This window comes from Hypanus sabinus, chromosome 6, assembly GCF_030144855.1.
Source record: "Hypanus sabinus isolate sHypSab1 chromosome 6, sHypSab1.hap1, whole genome shotgun sequence".
Lineage (NCBI taxonomy): Eukaryota > Metazoa > Chordata > Chondrichthyes > Myliobatiformes > Dasyatidae > Hypanus > Hypanus sabinus.
In genome coordinates, this window is record NC_082711.1 from 97,729,452 (window position 1) to 97,754,172 (window position 24,721).

The following is a 24,721-nucleotide window of genomic DNA, read 5'->3' on the forward strand; positions in this document are numbered from 1 at the left end:
TCTATTTATGGTAATTTCAAACACTTCATGACCCCTGACACCTGGAACTTCTACTATACTGCTAGTGTATTCCACAGTGAAGACTGGTGCAAAATCTTATTTGGTTCGTCTGCTATTTTGTTGTCTCTCCGCATCTCCCCCCCCCCCCCCATTACTACCTCTCACCTCTCTAGCATTGTTTTCTAGTGGTCCAACATCCACTCTAGCCTCTTTTACACATGTAAGTGAGGCATTTTTGATCAGTGTTATAGGTAGGCTCAAAATGGGCATTAAAGCAAGACACCAGTATAATAAGAAGCAGTTTCGTTATGAGTTGTGTTGCAGATAACTAGATACTTAGGACATTGAGTGGAATAAAATTGGTAGAAGAAGCAGTAACAGTATGAAAGCAAGCACTGTTTAGTTACTGACTACATTGTCAACAAATACTAAGTAGTCATTATTATGAAAGGTTATTTCCGAAGGTCTTAAAAAACCTAATTTTAAGTTCCAAAATCTCTTGGATGTTGGAAACACCGGGTCTAGACAAATAGTTTGCAGGTCAGACATGCTTTGGAAAGTGAATGACCATGTGCATTGTTGCGCCAATATGCAGATTAATTACTCGCCAGCAAATAGAGGAATTTACTTCAAGGAAGAGCTTAGAAGGGATAATGAAGGGAATAAATATATACTCTATGCTACACAAATGTGTTAGATACCAGGAGCAGTTTAAATATTGGTGAATGCTTGAGGAGGAAGAATTCTAGTTTTGTATGTCTGTAATCACTAAGAACACTAGAAATCAGATATCAGAACTGGCAGCGACAGAAAATTAGAAGTAAGACACAAAAAGCTGAAGAAACTGAGCAGGTTAGGCAGCATCTATGGAGAGAAATGGTCAATCATTGTTTCAAGTTTTGACCCTTTATCTGGACTGAAAGGTAGAGGGGAGGCAGCCAGTATAAAAAGGTAGAGGGGAGGGGTGGCACAGATTTTGCATACTTTTTATCCTGACCTACCAATTTCTGGCAGCATTTTGTGCATGGCTCCAAATTCCAGCATTTGCATCTCTTGTATCTCAAGTAAATTGGGATGTGGCCAATACCTCAAAAAATATGACTTAAGTCCAGATATTGGGAAAGAATTTGATTCAAGAAAATATAAAATCCTTGGTATAGAACAGGCATGGGCAAACTACGGCCCGGGGGCCATATGCGGCCCTTTAAGCTTTTTAATCCAGCCCGCAGAACTTGATGAAATTATATTAATAAACCTTGTTAAAGTTTTTTCCCCGCAATTCTGGCGTTTTCCCAATAGATGATGCACTCTATATACATTTGTGGCGACCCATTTCCTGGCACATCCGAACCGGCTCACAATTAGCCAGCGTTCCAGCTAAGGGAGATAGCCTGCGGGGATTTGCGAGCACAGAGCTTTGGAGCCTCTGCGCCACGGGGGGCAGGTTGAGGGAGGCTTAAAAGTGAGGCTGGGGATTTTGAATAAAGTTTTTTTTTTTCTTTGACTGCAGTTACCAACTCTGTGTCGTAATTTTAGCGCTGCATGTAGCACACCGTTACACATTGACCTTTGTTGAGGTGCAGCGTATTACTCCACATTTGCGCTTTACTCTTTGTTTGGCTCGACCTATTTGTGTGAACAGGCGTTCAGCGTCATGAACATCAACAAAGCCAGCCACAGATCCAAGTTAACTGACCAACACCTCAGATCCATCCTGAGAATCGCCACAATAAAACTAAATCCAGACTTTGATATGCTGGCTAAAAAGGGAGACCAACAACACTGTTCCCACTGAAATTAAAAATAAGTTTCTTCGTTGTGTTATGTAAAAAATGCATTTGAAAATATTTTTTTCAATAAGCCTTACATGTTACATGTCATTTCTGTTAAGTGATGGACATGAGTAGTGCGCAGGTGCACGTACGTTCTCAAAATAAAAAATGCGCTCCAGATCAAATAACGCACTCCGCATACTGGTCACTGTTCTGTCCTTGTGCTGGTCATTGTTGAGTTTTGGCACGGGGACAATTGAATAAGAAGGAGCAGGACAAGTAGACCTGCATCTCCTACCGTTTTTGAAATAAAGACAGTCAGGAGGAGAGTGATGATGATAATATCTTGAAGGATAACAGAATTTTCAGTGCTTTAAAATAATAACTGTTACTATAAAAAAAGCTGTATTTTATTCATTTAATTTTCAGTGTTTTAAAAGTCATTTCAATAAATAGCTAAATACCATGGGACTTCAAAGACAGATATTTTGTTGTAATGCATTTGTTCATTTTCAATTGAAATTAAAGCACATGTTTTCTACATATCCCATGATATTTTATTTTCTCTTATGAGGTGTATTACCAAAACACTCCATCCATCTGCTCCTGGTCCGGCCCCCCTGTCAAATTTTAGAACCCTTTGTGGCCCACAAGTCAAAAAGTTTGCCCACCCCAGGTTTAGAAGAATGCTAAACTGGGATTGATATGGATGTGTAGGGAAGGCGAGAGGTAAAGTAGGTTGTGCACAATATTGAAAGTTACAAAATGAATTACTTTTAAAAAGAAATGTTTACTGCAGAAATGGTGTTGAATCTGACTCTTGTTTGTTTTCAGCATAAGGAGAGCAATTTTTTTCTGAGTAGATAACAGTATGTGTAAACAGGAAAATCATTTAATGAGAGAATTCAATCTAATATCAAGTAGGGAACTCCAAGCAAGTTAGAAGTTGATAAACATAAAAAGTGATTACTTCATCCACTCTCAAGGACATCTCACAGGCAATGCACATCTTTGTATGGTATTTGTATAACCCCTTCACCCCCAGAAACAAAACAAAGTGCGGCATGTGGAGGTGATCACGCAGCTATGTTGATTGTGAACAGTAAGTCAGAAGTAACAAATGTTAAAAGATGATGGCATAATTTTAAGAGTTAACTTCAAACAGGAATGCATTTAAATTGAAGGGGTTGCTCTATAACATCTGGAGTGATTGTATATCTGGTGGAATACGTTGGAGGGGTTGGGAGGGTTGTCTTCTCAAAAAGATGTAATTGCAATTTTTAAAATATGTGTTTGTGTGTGTTTCTGAACATTAGAATAAAATAAATCCCCAAAAAAAGTAAATTTGTGGGCTATCTTATTGTGAAGAATATCTGATTCTTTGCAGTGATTTGTAGCACAGGTCACTGAGTAGAACTTCAAACAGAAATCTTTGCTGATGTCATTCTCCTGCAAAGCAGCTGATGCTCATATGATGTAAGTCATGAGTTCTTGCACAACTCTTCAGATGTGCTGCATTGCTTTAAAAATGGCTTTAAAAATACTCTGCATCTTAACTATGAAATCTAATACAGTAGCACTTTTGAGTTATTCTGGATTTTAAAAAAAGTAATGGAGTTGGAAGACCTTTCAGGAAATCAGAAGAGTAGTTGTATAATAAACACTTTTTGTAAGGGGTGGTGTTGTTCAAACTGATAGCTGTTTGCTTCTGAAGTTGTTAGTGCCTGCAGTATTGTTTGGACATTGATTTTGTACTTGAACACAGATTTTGATCTGTAAACTAAAGTGTAACAGTTTAGTCAAAACAATAATTATTACAGAAGCAAAATTAAATACTTGCCAAAAATCTGTGTAATAAGTAATACAATTTTACCTGATGGATGACTTTTGTTGGGCTAAGATGGGATACTGCGGTACTGTGCAAAAGCCTTGGACACCCTAGCTCTATATCTGGATACACATACAGTGCCTATAAAAAGTGTTCACCACCTCCAACTTCTACCCCTGTTTTCATGTTTTTAATGTTTTACAATATTGAATCACAGTGTATTTAGCATAATTACTAATGCCCCTCCCCCTTAAGTCTGTATTTAGTAGATGCAACTTCAGCAGCAATTACAGCCTTGAGTCTGCATGGATAGGTCTTCATCAGCTTTGCACCTCTGGACACTGAAAATTTTCCCCATTTTTTACAAAACTGCTCAAGCTCTGTCAGAATGCATGGGGATTGTGAGTGAACAGCCCTTTTCAAGTTCAGCTGCAAATTCTTAATTGGATTGAGATCTGGACTTGACTTGACCACTCCAGACCACTAACTTTGCTTGTAAACTAATCCTGTGTAGCTTCGGTGTTATGCATAGGGTGATTGTCTTGCTGGAAAATAAATCTTCTCTCAAGCCTCAGTTCTCTTGCAGACTGCATCAGGTTTCCTTGTATTTTACTGCATTCATTTACACTCTACCTTCAGAAGCCTTCCAGGGCCTGCTGTAGTGAAGCATCCCTACTGCATGAGGCACCACCACCATGCTTCATGGTGGGGATGGTGTGATTTTTGGTCATGTGCTGTGTTTGGCTTGCTAAACATGGCATTTAGTCTGGCCAAAAAACTCGATTTTGGTTTCATCATACCATAGAACCTTCTATCAGCTGACTTCAGAGTCTCCCACATGCCTTCTGGCAAACTTTAGTGAGATTTCATGTGAGTTTTTTTCAATAGTGGCTTTCTCTTTGCCACTCTCCCATAAAGCTGTGACCGATGAAGCACCTGGGCAACAGTTGTTGTATGCACAGTCACTCTCATTTCAGCCACTGAAGCTTGTAACTCCTCCAGAGTTGTCATGGGTCTCTTGGTAGCCTCCCTCACTAGTCCCTTTGCATGGTTACTCAGTTTTTGAGAACTGCCTGCTGAAGGCAGATTTACAGCTGTGCCATATTCTTTCATGTCCTGATGATTGACTTAACTGTACTCCAAGGGATAATCACTGATTTGGGAAGTTTCTTGTATCTATCTCCTGACTTGTGCTTTCCAATAACCTTTTCTCAGAGTTGTTTGGCGTGATCTTTTGTCTTCATGGTGTAGGGTTTTGCTAGGATACTGACTCACTAGCAATTGGACCTTCCAGATTCAGTGTAGCCTGCACTTAAATAATGATGTGACTTCCAAAACCAATTGACTATACCAATTGATGATTTGGTATGTTGTATTAAAAGGGGGTGGATACTTGTGCAATCGATTATTTTCTGTTTAATATTGAAATAATCTAGGTAACTTTGTAGAGATCTGCTTTCGCTTTGACACTGGAGTCTTTTTCTGTCGATCAATGTCAAAAAAGCCAAATTACATCCACCATGATTCAATGTAGGGAGGGCATGCAGGGAGGGGAAGTGAGGGGTAGTGGGGTTGAAGGGGTTAGGCAGTGGGCGGGAGGGATAGGTGGCAAGGGAGGGGTGGGGAGGAAGGGGTGGTGGGTAGAGGGAGGTGGGAAGAGTAGGGAAAGGAAAAGGTAGGGGAATGTATGGAGGGGTAGGTTAGAGGAGGATAGAGGGGGGTGGGGAAGGGAGTCAAGGAGGGGGAGCTGGGGAGGGAGGGGTGGTGGGGAAGGGGAGGGGGTTAGGGGAGGGAGGGGTGGTGGGGAAGGGGGAGGGGGTTAGGGGAGGGTAGGGAGAAGCAAAGTAGGGAGGGGGTAGTGGGAGTGGGGAGGGAGAGAGTGGGTGGGTTCAGGGAATGGATGTGGGGAGGTAGGGAGTTAAGGTGGGGGCACAGGGAGGTTGGGGGAAGGAAGGGGTAGTGAAGAAGGGAGGGGGAAAGGGAGGGAGAGAATGGGGTAGATGGGGAGGGGTGGAAGAGTGGGCAGGTGGTTGGGGTGAGGGAGTGGGCAGTGAAGGGGAGGCAGGGAGGGGGAAGTGGGGAGGGAGAGGGGAATGGAGAGTGAGGGGGAGGAGGTAGGGTGTGTGGTAGTGGAGGGGGTAGTAGAGGGGTGGGGAAAGGGAGGGGGACAGGGTATTAGGGTAAGGGTGGGGGACAGGGTATTAGGGTAAGGGAGGTGGTAGAGAGATTGAGGAGAGGGAGAAGGGAGCGAGGGAGGCAAGGAAAGGGGAAGGGGGTTGGTGTGGGAGGTGTGGAGTGGTGAGGGTGTGGGGGGGGGATGAGGTGCCCCCTTCCCACTCTCAGTCCACAATAGCGACCCATATCAGAATCAGGTTCATCATCACTCGCATATGTCGTGAAATGTTTTTGCTGGAGAGGCATCAGTGCAGTGCACCCTAGCAGTGTGCCTGTATGTTTGTATATGTGTAATGTAATATGACTTTGCATTGTACTGTATGTAGATTAGGTTTTCCACAGCCACTGTTCTTAATGTGATGGTTGAATAACAATGCCTGTTTTTGGGAAAGGAATAGTGTTATGTCATAGAGTCAGAATAGTACAAGGAAAGCCCTTTTAATCCACGACGACTATGTCAAATTAAACTAAATCTTTTCTTCCTACCCATGATTTGCATCTCTCTATTCCCTGCATAGTCATGTGTCTATCTAAAAACCTGTCAAACAGTGCTATTTTATCTGCTATCCTGGCTGCTCATTCCAGACATATACTGCTCTGTTTTTTTAATATATAAAAAGATATATTCCCTTTTGAGGTTTTTTTTTCAATGCACTCTCTTTTGTTTTGAATCTTGAACATGACCACATGATTTGGGCCTCTTGCAATTTTCCACTGCCTTAAGTGGTAGAAAACGACCCTGTATCTCCTTTTAGATGTGGAATGGAATTGCTTATCTACGGGTGTTACTCATGTTTATTCATTTCTCATAATTATAGTTTTAAATAAAATTATTTGTTTCTGGGAAGGTGTTGCATGCAATTGACTGAAATGTTTCTTGAATTTCAAAGTATCGTTGCTGTAAGGAGCTTTTGAATACCCTGAATATAGTTTATCAATTCTGGGACAAATTGAAGCAATTTCTTGCTATGCTCCTGAGATTGATTTGCAAGTCAGTGTAAGAATGGCTCAACATATTTGAATGTCCGTTTCTTCTTTAAGCCCCCATCTTTTCATTTCATTCAAATTCAAATGATACTGATTTATTTTTAAGTCTTTATGATTGAGTTGCTTTAATGTATAATGCTGCAAAAGACAGTAACAATATAAGTAAGAGTGTTGGGACTAAGAATGAAGAAGTTTTTAAACTATTATAATGTAGTAATTATTACTGCTTGTATCAGTCAAGTTGAGAATAGACCTATTGTGTAATATTTAATGCAAGTAGTCTGTCTGGGTCTTTCAACAGCAGTCCTTGTTCAACATTAGGGAGAGGTATATAATCATTGTATGAATAATGCACAAGAGATTTGATACAACTTAATCAGTGAAGTAATTCATAAGGAGGATGCTTTACTGAAGTATATACAAAGAATTTAAAAGCAGTTGGTTACAGTAAATTTCTTCTAACGTGTTATTCCTTGAATCTGATTTCTTTACTTTCACCATTTTGATGATGACCTTTTTAACCTTGTGATTCTCAAAAGTGAAGAGATAGTATTTTGCTGTAGGCTTGGCATTTCAAATTTATCGATATGGAAAATTCTTCCTACCCTATCCTAGCACATTCACCTACTTCTGCAATTAAAACCAATAACAGGATTTGCATGCTGAATTGTTCAGACTGGTGTACAGATCCTTTTCATATCATGTCCAGGCTGACCATCAGTTACATATCCATACCATTCCCATTTTCTGGCATCTGCTTTGTAGCCTTCTATGCCTTGGCAATACAAATGTTCATTTTAATATTTTAAGCGTTATAAGAATAGCTGCCTCCACTGCCTTCTCAGGAGAGAGCATCAGATTGCAGTCACCCTAGTAGTAGAGGGTGGGAAGGAGAACAACCACAAATTTTATGTCCAAGCCTGTGAAGGCCAGCATCCTGTATGCCACTTCTTCCATCTATGCTGCTGCCTTTAAGGGTTCATGAACTTGTATACCAAGGATCTTCTGTTCTTCAGTATCCCAGGCCCTGAAATTCATGGTGTATGTCCTACCCTAATGATTCCTCCCAAAATGCTTCACCCTTTCACTAGTTGAGATTAAATTCCATTTACCAGGTCACTGCCCAATTAGCCTTATCAGTAACATTCCTCAAAGATGATGCATTCACTATCAACAAGACTACCAATTTTCGTGTTAACTGCAGTTTTATTACTCTGCATATGTTTTCTTAAATCAATGAGAATTCTTTTAAGGTTTTAAAAAAAGCATGCTAGAGATAATGTTTGGTCATGAAAAAGCAGCTTTGAAGCATACCATTTCATCCATCCAATTCATGCCAACCAGCAAGCTCCCAAATTATTTTTGTTTAGATTTCTGGCATTTATTATTGCTGTATGGAGTCAGATTCCAAGACTTTGAGATCCCTATTCCCAACTTCTGTGCTGAAAGACTGTTCATTCAAGAAAGTTATTAGATCCACTTACTTTCTCCTCTCAATAAATGTTCCTGTTAATTAAATATTTCAATCAATGTAAATTCTCCCTACTATTGCAAAAGGCTTTGCCCGTTTCTCAGATTTGATAAAGCTACCTCTCATCCACTCAGTCACTTTTTAGTTCCATTTTAGTTGGATTATCTAAAAAGGAACACTTGTTCCTAATGTTAGTTGTGGCCAGTAATTCTGGAAAACCAATATTTTGCCTATTTTGTAATGTCTTTGCAGCTGTTTTGCCTCTTTCTATGATGCATTTCTCAAGAAAATCATCTTTACTTTGCCTGCTTGCCATCTTCAGACTGTTAAATCCAAGGGCTGCAAAAGGGATTGTAATTTTGTTTATTGATAGCTATCCTTGGCTTAATCAGCTCAAACTCTACTCTTCTCATTCTTGTTCCGAGGTTACCTGATTGAGCAAAAATAACTACAGTCTCACTATCCCATCAAGACTTTTTTCCCCTTTGTCGTCACTCTCTCTAATGAGTGTAAAAAGCTCTCTTACCATCTTGGAGGTAATTGTTTTGCTCCTTTGATCTCTAAGGTCTGAAGTCTTGTCTCTTTGTAAAGCAGCCTCCATATCTCTTGCATTTTCAAACTCCATCTCATTAATGAGCCTTTTATTACTTCCCAGATCCTTGCTCATATTGAATTATTACAGTTAGTTATTTTTTGAAAACCAAAATTATGAAAGTATTCTTAACATTTATTATTGAAATGCATTGTCCTCTCTTCCCAGAAAGCTCTGCTGTTTTCAACACTCTTCCTCTGTTGTCCAACTACATGCTTGCAGTTAGTATTTCTCAGAAACTGGTTTCCTTTCCAATTACTGTTTGGTTGTAATTCTGGATACTCCTGGATTTATTTTTTTTTCTATGTCCTAGGAATATTGTTTAGATATCTTTATTTCAGAACAAAATTAAGCTGTGTTTAAACACGTCTAATAATAGCAATCAAACTTCACTTGGCATGGAATTGAAATTTGAATGTTCACTGCATGTTTAGATTTCTCTACTGCCTTCAATACAATCCAGCCACTTCTTCTGAACATGAAGCTGCAAACGATGGATGTAGATTAATCAACTATCTCCTGGATTGCTGACTACCTGACTGATAGACCCCAGTTTCTACAGCTGGGCAGTTCTGTCTGAGGTGGTAGTGAGTGGCACTGGAGCTCCCCAAGGGACAGTCCTGTTTCTGTTCACACTGTACACTTCAGACTTTCAGTACAAGTCTGAGTCTTGTCACTTTCAGAAGTTCTCTGACGACTCTGCAGTGGTTGGGCAGGAGTCAGAGTACAGAGGATTGGTGGAAAAGTTTGTGGAGTGGTGTGGGAGGAATCACCTGCTCCTGAATTGGCCAAAATCAGGGAGATGGAGTCTGATTTTTGGAGCAAACAGACTGTGAAGAGTCCTATATACGTTCTAGGAGTAGTTGTTGTGGTGGTGGAGGAGTACAAATAGTTGGGTGTTCACCTCAACAACAAACTTGACTGGAAAGCCAACACAAAGGTTTTTTACAAGAAGGGGATGAGCAGACTCTATTTTCTAAGGAAGCCGAGATCCTTCAATATGTGCAGCAGGATGCTGGAGACCTTTTACCAGTCTGTAACGAGTGCAGTCTTCTTTTGCAGCATTATGTTGGGGGAGCAGCATTGGTGCTGTTGATGCAAAAAGACTTAAGTAAACTCATCAAAAAGGTTGGATCCACCCTTGGCGACAACCCGGACTCTTTTGAGTTAGTGGTGGAGAGAGAGGGGATGACTAAGCAAACTGTAATTCTTTATGGACAATCTGGCACATTCTCTGCATGACCTACTGAATAAGCTGCGGAGAATCCTTTCAAACAGACTCAATTCAGCTTCGCGGTCACGATGATAGTTACAGAAAATCTTCCCTCTGCTCTATGCACCAGGTGCACACACATCATAGTACAACAGTCTGTTTCATTATTTCATACATTTTTGCACATTGGTAAATTATTATTGTGTATATTATTATTCTGCACTTTATTAGTTAAGTCTGCACACTGCTAAGTATGTTTTTGAATGTTGCTGCTGTAATGAAAGAATTTCCCACTTGGGATTAATAAAGTACTTATTATGTTGCGTTGAAACTTCACATGCTGTAATTAATTAAAAAAACTGCATTTTAACCAACGATTAAGGTGCATAATGATTTCTTTCGAAACCACATACTGGTATTAACCACTAATGTTGTTGAGCTCGTTTGGACAAGCTGTAGATGACTTGTAGTTTCAAAATAGCCTTACTTTGGAATTGATCACAAGCATGTCCACAAGGCCATTGTTTTGTTTCCACTGCAGATATTGTGTCCTGGGTTTCAGATGGATTTGCCATGGTGCAGCTGCAAGATTAAAAATTCAAAGTTATGTTGAATGTTGTATTAGAGCTTTTATTGCTTGGGATAAGTTTGGCACAAATCATTTGGACAAAGAAGTTGCCAATTTAAAATAGACTACAATGCAACTCTATCCCAATCTATGCCTCAGACCTTTATCATTATTAGAACTGAAATGAAAATTGAAATTTTAGCCCCCCTCTCCTCTCGTTCCCCTTGTAGAAAATGGAGAAAAGGTATCTTAAAATTTTGGAGGAAATTTATTTGCATACTGAAGAGAGGGGTCAAGAGTCAAAGCAAAGTGTACGTCTGTATGCAATAAACAATAGTGTGAAGGTGGATAAAGGTTCCAAAGAAGACAAATCTTTCAGTAAGAGCTTGTTGAGAAATGTGTACATGATTGGCATATTATACACACAAGCTATATCTTGTGCAAACACAAGGAAATCTGCAGATGCTGGAAATTCAAACAACACACAAAAAGTGCTGGTGGAACACAGCAGGCCAGGCAGCATCTATAGGAAGAAGCGCTGTTGACATTTTGGGCCGAGACCCTTCGTCAGGACTAACGGAAAGGAAAGATACTAAGAGATTTGAAAGTAGGAGGGGGAGGGGGAAATGCGAAATGATAGGAGAAGACCGGAGGGGGTGGGATGAAGCTAAGAGCTAGAAAGGTGATTGGCGAAAGTGATACAGAGCTGGAGAAGGGGAAGGATCATGGGACAGGAGGCCTCAGGAGAAAGAAAGGGGGGGGGGGGAGCACCAGAGGGAGATGGAGAACAGGCAAACAACTAAATATGTCAGGGATGGGGTAAGAAGGGGAGGAGGGGCATTAACGGAAGTTAGAGAAGTCAATGTTCATGCCATCAGGTTGGAGGCTACCCAGCTGGTATACAAGGTGTTGTTCCTCTGACCTGAGTGTGACTTCATCTTGACAATAGAGGAGGCCATGGATAGACATATTAGAATGGGAATGGGACGTGGAATTAAAATGTGTGGCCACTGGGAGATCCTGCTTTTTCTTGCGGACCGAGCATAGGTGTTCAGCGAAACGGTCTCCCAGTTTGCGTCAGGTCTCACCAATATATAAAAGGCCACACCGGGAGCACCGGACGCAGTATACCACACCAGCCAACTCACAGGTGAAGTGTTGCCTCACCTGGAAGGACTGTCTGGGGCCCTGAATGGTGGTGAGGGAGGAAGTGTAAGGACAGGTGTAGCACTTGTTCCGTTTACAAGGATAAGTGCCAGGAGGGAGATCGGTGGGAAGGGATGGGGGGGACGAGTGGACAAAGGAGTCATGTAGGGAGCGATCCCTGTGAAAAGCAGAAAGATGGGGGGAGGGAAAAATGTGTTTGGTAGTGGGATCCCGTTGGAGGTGGCGGAAGTTGGACCTGGAGGCTGGTGGGGTGGTAGGTAAGGATAAGGGGAACCCTATCCCGAGTGGGGTGGCAGGTGGATGGGGTGAGGGCAGATGTGCGGGAAATGGGAGAGATGCGTTTGAGAGCAGAGTTGATGGTGGACGAAGGGAAGGACCTTTGTTTAAAAAAGGAAGACATCTCCTTCATCCTGGAATGAAAAGCCTCATCCTGAGAGCAGATGCGGCGGAGACGGAGGAATTGCAAGAAGGGGATGGCATTTTTGCAAAAGACAGGGTGGGAAGAAGAATAGTCCAGGTAGCTGTGAGAGTCTGTAGGCTTATAGTAGATATCAGTAGATAGGCCGTCTCCAGAGATGGAGACAGAAAGATCAAGAAAGGGGAGGGAGGTGTCGGAAATGGACCAGGTAAATTTGAGGGCAGGGTGAAAGTTGGAGGCAAAGTTAATGAAGTCTTTTGGTAGTGGGATCCAGTTGGACATTTTTCCCTGCCCCCCCCTTTCTGCTTTTTGCAGGGATCGCTCCCTACGCGACTCCCTTGTCCACTCGTCCCCCCCATCCCTTCCCACCGATCTCCCTCCTGGCAATTATCCTTGTAAACGGAACAAGTGCTACACCTGCCCTTACACATCCTCCCTCACCACCAGTCAGGGCCCCAGACAGTCCTTCCAAGTGAGGCAACACTTCACCTGTGACTGAGCTGGTGTGGTATACTGCGTCCGGTGCTCCCGGTATGGCCTTTTATATATTGGTGAGGCCTGACGCAGACTGGGAAACCGTTTCGCTGAACACCTACGCTCGGTCCGCCAGAAAAAGCAGGATCTCCCAGTGGCCACACATTTTAATTCCATGTCCCATTCCCATTCTGATATGTCTATCCATGGCCTCCTCTACTGTCAAAATGAATCCAAACTCAGGTTGGAGGAACAACACCTTATATACTGGCTGGGTAGCCTCCAACCTGATGGCATGAACATTGACTTCTCTAACTTCCATTAATGCCCCTCCTCCCCTTCTTACCCCATCCCTGACATATTTAGTTGTTTGTTTTTTTTCTCTCTCTGCTCATCACTTTGCCTATTCTCCATCTCCCTCTGGTGCTCCCCTCCCCCTTTCTTTCTCCCTAGGCCTCCAGTCCCATGATCCTTTCCTTTCTCCAGCTCTGTATCCCTTTTGCCAATCACCTTTACAGCTCTTGGCTTCATCCCCCCACCTCCAGTCTTCTCCTATCATTTCGCATTTCCCGCTCCCCTTCCTACTTTCAAATCCCTTAGTATCTTTCCTTTCAGTTAGTACTGATGAAGGGTCTCGGCCTGAAACGTCGACAGCGCTTCTTCCTATAGATGCTGCCTGGCCTGCTGTGTTCCGCCAGCATTTTGTCTATATCTTGTGCATCTGTATTACATATTTTGCGTAGAGGAATGTTCTTAAATATTTGAGGCACTAAAACATTTGGTTATCAAAGCAAAGTTGGAACCAGTAGAAAGTAGTAGCAGCATGGTCAAAAGTTGTGAGCTGCAACAAGTCTGTGAAGAAAGTGAAGTGGACCAGAAAGCAAACTCATTAATGCAGGACTTGGGTTTTAAAAGACATGAGCATTGGTAGTGTAGCAGAGTGGCAATAACAAGAAATTGATAATTGAAAGGGAGGGGACATTGCTTGTGAACTGAAAAGTGCTGACACTACAGAGTACTGGTGAGGCCACACCTGGAGAACTGTGTGCAGTGCTGGTCTCCTTACTTGAGGAAGGTATATATTGGCTTTGGAGGCAGTGCAGAGGGAAGTTCACCAGGTTGAGTCCAGAGATGAGGGGGTTAGACTATGAGGAGAGATTGAGTTGCCTGGGACTGTAGTTGCTGGAATTCAGAAGAATAAGAGGAGACCTTATAGATACATATGAAATTATGAAAGGGATAGATAAGATAGAGGCAGGAAAGTTTTTTCCACAGGTAGGTGAGACTAGAACTAGGGGACATTGCCTCAAGATTCTGGGGAGTAAACTTAGGATGGAGATGAGGAGCAACTGCTTTTCCCAGAGAGTGGTGAATCTGTGGAATTCTCTGGCCAATGAAGCAGTGGAGGCTACCTCAGTAAATATATTTAAAACAAGGTTGGATAGATTTTTGCATAGTAGGGGAATCATGGAGAAAAGACAGGTAGGTGGAGATGAGTCCATGGCTCTATCTTATTGAATGGCAGAACAGGTCAGATGGCTCCTATTACTTATGTTCTTATGAATCATGGTGTGGAAGCTGAAGTGATTTAACTGTTTGAGCCTCTCACTAGGTTAAGAATATGTCAACAAGGGCAGAGGTATTAATTGAGCAGTCCTTTGCTTGAGTAAGATTCGTCTGCTGAGTTCTAGACTAAGTAAATTTTAAGAGGATAAAGGAACTGAGTCAGCATCCAAATATTTGAGCCAAGTGGGTGGAAGAAAGGAATAGGTGCATCACAGAAAGCCATATTAATGGAAAACAATTTGCTTATGGAAACCTTCATTAAATCCACTGCAGTAATTTTGATAGTAATCGGGGTTGTAGACAAAATCTGCATGGAAAGAAAACAGCTAATATTGGTGAATCGTGTCAGTGAGACTTGGTGCCACATCAATTTGTTCACACTGTTGCCTGCGAGTGCAGTAATGTGGAGCAACGTACTAAGTCTGGAGGAACTACCGACAGAAGCGTACAGTGATATTTTAGGTCAAGACTCTCACTTTAATTGTCCCTCCTACTTTGACTCTGCTCATCAATTTAAACCTCATGGGACTCTGAAAATAGAAATGTCACATATTGTACTCCATAATGTCTTTTCCTGTACACGGGGGAAATGAAGAACAGAATTGTTGTTCCGGATCTTATGCAGCACAAAATTAACACGATATAAAGAACACAATAAATATAAATACATATATTGATTGAATGTCCATTAACTAACACTCGGCATAGAACTGTCTGTACGTAAGGTGACTGGCAAGAAATGATAAAGTAGTGGTGATGGGGTGGGGGGGGGTGTGGTGGGGTGGATGAGTGGTGTAGAGGTATTATTCAGCCCTTGCTGCTTGGGGCAAGTGACTGTTTCTGAATCTGGTGGTCCTGGCGTGGATGCTACATAGCCTCCTCTCTGATAGGAGTGGGACAAACATTCCATGAGCAGGGTGGATGGGATCCTTCATGATGTTTCTTGGCACCTTTTTGTATATAGATCCTTGATGGCAGGTAGGCTGGTGCCAGTGTTGCATAGGGATGTTTTAACTACCCATTGTAGAGCCTTCCTGTCTGCCACAGTGCAGTTTCCATACTTTTCTACATTTTAGGGTGCTCTTTAATGTACATCTGTAGAATGACTTAAGTATGGATGTGCATAGTCCAGCTCTCTGCAGCTTCAAAGTAAAGGCTTGGGTGACCTTTCCTGACTATGTAGGATGTTTTCTAGGACCATGAGAGGTTGTGTAAGGTATGCAGTCTCAGGAGTTTGAAGCTGTCAGCAGTTTTTGCTGTTATGCCACCAATGTAATGAAGGGTGTGAGTTCTCCTAATGTCGATAACCATCTCCTTTGTCTTGCAGACATTAAGGAAGAGGTTATTTGCCTCGCACCAGGCCTTGAGCTCTTCCACCTCTCCATAGACCATCTGAGGGGTCCCACCAGTGTTGTGTTATCATCAAACTTGGCAATGTGGTAACTCAGGTGTTTAGCATACAGTCATGTGTGAGCAAAGTGTGCAGAAATATTCAACCTTCTAAATGTAATGTTAGCAACTTCACACTTTTAGCCTTCATTACAAAAGAGCATTTTTACTGATGGGATTTGTTACTGAGGAAAGAGATAATAATGGGTGGTTCTTCCAGGGCAATTCCTCAGGATTAAGGTCATCTAGTTTTGTGGGTTTTGAGTTGGGTAATGTGAGAACTTGAGTCTTCTTCACAGATGGGAAGAGTGGATAGTTTGTGAGTTGGGTTGCTTCTCCTCCTTTAGTCAGGGTTTATGTGTACTGTCAGAGCATGGCATTAAATTTTCAGTACCAAATTCTATCTTGCTACTTTGAGTGATTATGGGCCAGTAATTCTTAGGATTCAGTGGGATGTTTCATGCCATCTGCTGAGTACAGCCCCAAATCTAGCTTTGTACACCTCGAAGTCTCCTTCCATCTTTTAATTTAGCATAGTGCCCGTTTTGATAGTCTGCTCAGGTCATGTCATTTGTGTGTCTGACTTCAGTGTAGCTGACTGAGAGTAATTGGGCTTTAAGACCTGTTAAGAAGTGTCGGGCTGAGAGAGGTCACTGATGCTGATTTTGGTAATTTGTCAGGATGAGGATATGGCATTTGTGGTATTTTCCATTTCCTGGAGAAATGTGCTGTAAGTAGCTCAGACCTCAATCAGACATGACTGCTACTTAATAAGTTGAGTTTTGTATCTGGTCCAATGTCTTAACTTCCATCTGTTCTTTTTTTTTCTCTCAAATGACTAACAGTTAGGCCTGCTGCATTGAAGACTGATGTACTTTCATCAATGTTTCCCATCTAGGGAGTGGTGGCTGCCTAAATATAGGACTTGGTACATGCATTTTATGGTTTTCCATGAGCATTATTGTCCATGGGAAGTGGACATGAGCTGGGAGAGGAATTTTGGTCTTGTAGATGTTGAGTGTAAGATCCTCCCTTGGTTTTGCTTTAGTTAACAGTTGACAGTAGTAGAAGTTGCCCTCCCAGTGTATGCACGCACACATGTGCACGTACCCTCACTACACATACTGTGCACAATACACACCTTGCCACTGAAGTTCCGGTAACCTTGATTCTGGACTGTAGTTGGCACAGGCTGAATAGTTCCTCATTAGTTCCACCAGCACCAGAGGTTTGGTGGAGATGAGGCACAACATTATAGCAAGTCTAATTTACAAGTGTCAGGGAAGTGATGTAGCCTGGTGTCACATTAGGCTTTATGAGATTAGTTGGATCATGGCTTTCAAGCTGTATTGGAGCAAATGCAAGGTGAAAGTAAATCTGAGTGGACAGCCAAATGTGAGGAAAGAGTGAAAGGTTTTAGTGAGGTGAATGAAAGCCATGCAGAGCAGATAGTCATGCAGAAAACCTAGTGGCCTGAAGAAATAGATGGTGAATAGAGAGAACATAGAATGCACATGGAAGCCAAAAGTGGGCAAACTCACCAGGGAGGGTATGACTGTCAATGCCGTTGGAAGGAAGACTTGAAGACATCACCAAAACAACTGTTCTAACGTCAGGATTCTTGACTCCATTCGACATCCAGTCTGGCTGCCATTTCCTGACTAACAGGAAGTCATGACTGCATCGAATCTCATAAATAAGGAGGCCTTGAACAGGCAATATCTACATTTAAATCCTCAAACTCCATAACATAGAGCTTCAGTTGCAAATTTGCAAATGTCATCATTCACCTCTGGAGAGTGGGGAAGGTGCTAGAGGACCTGTCAGATGATATACTCATGACAGTGTAGTATCTGCAGAGGAATCTCCCTATTGATTGCCAGAGGGAAAGTTATCATCAAGTCCTTCATATCCCGCACCTCCAGTGGCCAAAGAGATGCTCCCAAATCCATGCTGATTGCATTCATCTACAGATACAATGGTTGGTTATCATTTGAAACACAGTTCTGTTGATGAGGAGAGTTAGCTGTCTGTAGTTCAGAGCGCCGTCTTTTAACAGGCAGAACTAGCTCTCATTTCAGTTTGCAGTGCTGTCTGTTCTATTTCCATTGTAGTTTTCCTCTATTTATAATCTTATTGAATTTTGCATTTGTGTTTATTTCTATCATGGAATTTTGTTAACATCCACCTTCCATTAAACACCTGGTTGCTTTAACCAATTAACTCCCTCCTGTGATTGATTTTTTTTTTCTTTCTGTCAATGTCTGCAATAAGTAATGAGCTTGTAGGATGAAATCACATCTTGATACCTTTCTGTTAATAGATTTAATGACGTTTCTAAACAGAAATATTATTCTTTCTCTCCTTTAGTTTCCATGATGCAGACAATAATGAAAATGCCAGGTGTCTTTTACAAAAAAGCAGAAAAGAACAGGTTCTTTCAAAGAAGATCTAATAATATCAGCTGATGTTTTGGAAATAAACTAGTAAGACTGTGATAGGCCTTCATTCTAACAATTGAATTTTTATTTGAACACAACACATTTCTACCTTTGTGGCATCACATTTTTGACGTGTCTAAACTGGTACATTTTACATAAGAATGTAAAAATATGAGAAATAGGAGCTGGAGTAGGCCATTTGGCCTGTCGAGTCTGCTCCGCCATTCAGTAAGATGATGGTTGATCTGGCCATGGACTCATTTCCACCTACTTGCTTTCCCCCCCATAATTCTTAATTCCCATACAATGCAAAATCTATCCAACCTTGTCATAAATGTATTTACTGAGATGGCCTCCACTGCTTCATTGGGCAGAAAATTCCACTCTTCACATATTTTGGAGAAATATTACTTGCAACATTTTGCTTAGCAAATTAAGTGGTGACTAGTAGATGAAAATGCACTGTTGGAAGTCTGGAACAAAAGCAGAATGTTCTAGAACAGGGATGGGCAAACTTTTTGACATGTGGGCCACAAAGGGTTCTAAAATTTGACAGGGGGCTGGACCAGGAGCAGATGGATGGAGTGTTTTGGTAATACACCTCATAAGAGAAAATAAAATATCATGGGATATGTAGAAAACGTGCTTTAATTTCAATTGAAAATGAACAAATGCATTACAACAAAATATCTGTCTTTGAAGTCCCATGGTATTTAGCTATTTATTGAAATGACTTTTAAAACACTGAAAATTAAATGAATAAAATACAGCTTTTTTAATAGTAACAGTTATTATTTTAAAGCACTGAAAATTCTGTTATCCTTCAAGATATTATCATCATCACTCTCCTCCTGACTGTCTTTATTTCAAAAACGGTAGGAGATGCAGGTCTACTTGTCCTGCTCCTTCTTATTCAATTGTCCCCTGTGCCAAAACTCAACAACGACCAGCACAAGGACAGAACAGTGACCAGTGCCAGTATGCGGAGTGCGTTATTTGATCTGGAGCGCATTTTTTTTTGAGAACGTACGTGCACCTGCGCATTACTCATGTCCATCACTTAACAGAAATGACATGTAACATGTAAGGCTTATTGAAAAAAATATTTTCAAATGCATTTTTTACATAACACAACGAAGAAACTTATTTTTAATTTCAGTGGGAACAGTGTTGTTGGTCTCCCTTTTTAGCCAGCGCATCAAAGTCTGGATTTAGTTTTGTTGTGGCGATTCTCAGGATGGATCTGAGGTGTTGGTCAGTTAACTTGGATCTGTGGCTGGCTTTGTTGATGTTCATGACGCTGAACGCCTGTTCACACAAATAGGTCGAGCTGAACAAAGAGTAAAGTGCAAATGTGGAGTAATACGCTGCACCTCAACAAAGGTCAATGTATGTAGAGTGCGTCATCTATTGGGAAAACGCCAGAATTGCGGGGAAAAAATGTTAACAAGGTTTATTAATATAATTTCATCAAGTTCTGCGGGCCGGATTAAAAAGCTTAACGGGCCGCATATGGCCCCCGGGCCGTAGTTTGCCCATGCCTGTTCTAGAAGCAACAGTACATTTGTTGAAGGGTCCAGAGTGTGCAATTTGAAGCCAGTTTCTCATTCTGCAGATAATGCTCGTCTTGCTGAGTGTTTCCAGTATTTTTTGTATTTGAACTATTTTATTAATTTTTCAAGTTACTTTCACATTTAAAAAAAATTATCTATGAGTAGAAACAAAAGTGAGAAGTCATATAATTAACATAGTCTTCTAACAGAGCTCAATCTAGGAAGTTTTCACTTTGTTTCATTCTGCAAATATTTTTGCGCAGCATTGTTTAGAGAGCCCTAATTTTAATGAATGTAAGTGCCAGCAAGTGTGACCTCTGTGGCTTGGCACAGCTTGAAGTCACTTATTAGTGCTATTTCCTGTTAGGTCTGTTGCTCTAGTATCCAGTTCTCATCATGTGGCTGTCATGTTGAGTGGTATGGAGGAAAATTGTATTTCTCACACGTAGACATCCCACACACTTCTAGTCATGCCTCTTTTTAAACTTAAAATGGCTGTCATCAGTTCCTTCAGTTTACTCCTTGACATTCTGTAATGTTTTTGCACTGGCACTTTGAACTAGTACAGAAAAAAATTAATATGTAGTAGGAAAATTTGTTGATTTCACTTGATGCTCAGTTTTAACTTTGTGACTTTTCTTCCACTTTATAGTCTTGCCGCTTCAAACTCCACCCTTATTATGTCCCCTTCTCTTTCCATCAGCAGCAAAGTCTTCTGCCTTAATTTGCATGATGCAGAATTCACTTGCCAGGCTCCTTTATCTGCTATACTGAAACGTGTGTGCTTTCAGGCACTTCCCTATTTCAAATGGTGACAACATTGGGAAGATTGTACAGTTCTAACATTTCCATTTCAAAGAGAAGGCCAATCCAATTCAGCAAATTCAGGCAAACGTCCCCATTGATTAGTGTTATCAGTAAAATTTAAGTTATTGGGCATCAGGGGAAATGTCTCCAATGACTGGAGTCCTAACTCACACAAGGGAGATGGTTGCAGGAGCCCTGAACCCAACCATTGCACCATGGCACTTAACTAAACGTTGGTGTTTCAAGTGTTCATCACACAACATTTGAAAGTGCTTGGAGTACATAGCTCCTCCACTTCCTCAGACAATGGATTCCAAATTTCATTCACACACTAGAAAGAATTAAAAGAAATATTAAATCCCCTACCTTAATTTAAACATATGCCCCTCTGGTCATAGGGATCTCTATTAAGAAAAGAAAATTGTTTCTATTTACCCTGTCTGTGTATCTCATAATGTTGTTATGCTTAGTTAAGTTCTCCTTCTGATTTCTTTTTCAAAGAATGCAAACCCAGCCAATGGGCCTTTCCTCGGACTTGAATTGCTCTATCTCAGTCTGGTAAATCTCCTTTTCACGCTCTGCAGTGTATCCACCTTCGCTGATTTATCAATGCTATTGAAATATATATTAGAGGAGGGTATGTTTAATAATAATAACACAATGTTAATTCCACTGCAACCTTTCAATGAATGAACTGGTCCCTGACTACCTGTAGCTAGGCCTAAACAGCAAGCAGGCATTGTCAAATATGAAAAGTGACGAGCAAGGACTATTTCCAACTTGAAATAAACTTATCATGAGCACTTAATAGTCTTTGACCATCAATATCCTGCAAGAAATCAACTGGACTAACTGCATAAGTACTATGATTATTAAAAGAGGTCAGAGCAGAGTATCATATGGTGGTGAGAGACTCCATGGCCTTTTCAGCATCTGCTGGGCATAAATCAGGAGTATGATTAGAATACACTCAATTTATTTGAGTGAGTGCAACTATAACAACTCAAGTAGGTCAATAACATCCAGTATAAAATAATCTACTTGGCTAACGTGAACTTTTTTTATTCCACAGTGTACTGCGGCTGCATTTTAGTCTACAAAATCCACTGCAGTAACTCACTGTCTTCCATCTCCGTAGTTTTTAAACCCATACCTCAAGCAGTGTACTGTAGCTGCATTTTATAGTTTACAAAATTAACTGCAGTAACTCACTGTCTTTCATCTCGGTAGTTTTCAAACCCATACCTCAAGCACCAATAAGGGTAGGGGCAGCAGAAGTACAGGAACTCCAAGGCCTACAAGCTTTGCACTATCCTGACTTGGAAATAATTCACCATTCCTTTAATTGGTGAGAAATCTGGAACTCCCTCCACAGCAGATTACCTTAATCAAAATGACTGCAGCAGTTTATGAACAAGTCTCACAACCACTTTCTTGAAGACACTTGGGAATGGGTAGTAACGATGGGCCTTGTTAGCAGTGCCCAATCCCCATAGTGAATGGTTAATGGCATTTTTTATTTGTTGAGGTTCCTGTTAAAAGCTCTTTATCTCCCGCTTTGTGAATATAGTTAAGGCAACAAATTTCATACAAATGAATGCTAATACTGCCCTGAGGAAGGGTCTCAGTATGAAGTATCATCTGCGCATTCTCTTCCTTGGATGCTGCCTGATCATGTGTGTGAACTCTGGGTTTCCAGCATCTGCAGAATCTCTTGTTTATAATGTGCCCACTCTATCTCCTCCAGTCATAAGTCTGCACACAATGCTTTATTTGCCCTTTTCCCTGTCATTTCCTTCCTCTACCTGATTGTAGAAAATGATGTAATGACAGCTTAACCCATACTTTGTTTGAAAAGGCAATTGCAAAATAGAATAGTTTACATGCAGTATATCAACAATAATTTCAGATGATGCTTTATTAGATTTCTACAGTAATAAACTGCCTGGATGACATTTCTAAGTAAATGATGTATGCCAAAACTAAGGGCATGAGTAATAGTGCGTGATAAAGCTTGGCAAGTTACAGAATAGTACTCTGCATCCCATTGTTTTCTGAGCTCTGTTTTTGGATGAATAAACAATCGTGTTGCGTGGTACCTTTTGTACTTCATCTCTTGTAGCAAACAAAATAACAATGACCTCACTTGGCAATGCCAGAGCGTAGCTGCTACAAATGGTGTTCAAGAAAAGAATGTGGTTATTCTAAAATTAAGTTTATTTTTCTTTTAACATTTTGACTTCTGCTTCATTCATATTATATTTATAAAATGCGTTTGAATAACTACTGGAAGACCAACAAGCAAAAAAATTGTTTCTTTTAGACAATACTAATCTGGAGCCAGTTTTCAATTACTCCCTTTTGAAATCTTGAGGGAGGATTTGCTAGCAAATACCTTTCACCTTTTAAATTGCTTTAGAAACCACAAAGTTGCACTTCACCATTGATGCACATAGGAAGTCTTTGTAAAAGGAAAAGTAACTGGGTGGTGTCATTGACTTGAACTTTGCTCTTGTCACTCAGTTTGCTGTGACTTAACAACACAAGTCCTTAGTTTGTAATGGTTTGGAAATGGATTAATCAAGGACACCCAACACAGATCTAAGACTGATCATTCATAAGCTTGTTTCGGTTTCATTAAAGACCACATAGTAAATTATCTGTGCTTATGTATTTTGTGATCTGAAAAGGTTCACTTTGTCTCAGTTATCTGAAAAATAAAAGGGTCCTATAGATGGAAGATGAGAACCTTATTTTGGGATGAATTGTGCTGCTTGAGCAGTACCTTTTGATGTGCATCTCCCTTTAGCTATAAGTAATTACGCATAACCTCAATTTGATGACAAAAAGTGGAAAGTTTGAGATTACTAGAATGCAGAAATAAACAGAAAGTGGTCACTGAATGTAATTGAGTTAAATTGTGTATATTCTTGAACTGAAGACAGAAGATGCAAATATAAAATTTATGATGAATTAGTGAATGCAGAATAAAACCTTCTGGATGACTAGTAACATTCAATCAGAACCTGGTTTAGTATTGCCAGCATATGTCATGAAATTTGTTGCTTTGTGGCAGCAGTACTTTGCAATACATAATAATAAAACTATAAAAGACAATGAGAAGTATAATAAACAATTAGCACAAAATGAAGGGGAGAATACTGAGGAAATATTCGTGGGTTCATTTTACATTTAGAAATCTGATCAATGGAGAGTGATAGGATAGGGTTTCAGTGTAACATTTGCTGCCGTTTAGTGTTGAAATTCGGTAGAGATCCTTGAAATTGTTAAATTAATTTTGAAGACTCTATTTTGGAGGTCTTGTCAATTAAAATTTTTTTGATATAAAAAAAATTGCTTGGCATTCCCTTGGGGGGAAAAAGTTGGATAAATACTTCAAGGCAAGATAATTGTGAGTTCAGAAACAAAGGGGTTAAGGCAGCTTTTATTAACACCTGGTTCTAAGTGGTAACATTTTTTTAGTGTATTGTATAACCATAAGATGAGTGCCTGTAACTGTAAATTTATACCTCTTTTCACAGCTGGTCAGTCTGCTGCTGATTGGAATTGCAGCATGGGGTAAAACCTTTGGACTCGTTACGAGCTTCTCTGTCGTTGCTGGAGTGATTGGCGTGGGAATCTTTCTCTTTCTTATTGCTTTGATTGGACTGCTGGGAGCAATTAAACACCACCAAGTGTTGCTGTTTTTTGTATCCTTTTAAACAGAATAATATTAACTAAATATTTTAATTTGTGAGTATGCTGTGCCTTTTTATTTATCTTCCGCTAGTAATCTGCTAACATTTATGCCTGCGTACAAAATATATTTAAGCAAAAATGAGGGGAGGAGGGAAAAAATTTACTGGGTAGCATACAGTCTTTGTGTTCCATTCTTGAGAACTGATTGCAATCTGAAAAATAAACTGGAAATAAACAGAAACATTGTGTGGGAGGGGATTACAGAGCAAACGGTATTAGAGGAAGCAAGAAGAGGCAGCCTTGCTGACTCGGTGAGTCTACAGGGTGCTCCCAGTCTCTGGTTGTTGTGACTATTGGCAGTCTGTGGGAGGTGGGGTGGAGGGCTCCATGGAGGTGACGTGTGAAGAAAGCAGGCCTGTGGAAGTGAAATGTTTACAGCTAGCAGAGATGCCTGCAGCTTGTCAGCAGCCAATAGATCCATTCCCTTCCAAGTCTGTCCATCCATCCCTCTAGTCTTTCAAATGTCTAATGTCTATAAGCCAGGGAGGCACTGGAAGGTGCTAAGGCCTGGAGCAGGTCAAGAATTGATTTCTTTGGAACA

At 40.7% G+C, this 24,721-nt stretch overlaps 1 protein-coding gene across 1 annotated transcript in view; it reads left to right on the forward strand.

Moving 5' to 3' along the window:
• The window catches only part of tspan13a (tetraspanin 13a), a 50,024-nt gene that overhangs the window by 6,074 nt on the left and 19,229 nt on the right, over positions 1–24,721 (forward strand). The window contains exon 2 of the mRNA XM_059972661.1: positions 23,964–24,131. Coding sequence (XP_059828644.1) covers positions 23,964–24,131 — 168 coding nt within the window. The remainder of the gene's footprint in view (positions 1–23,963; positions 24,132–24,721) is intronic.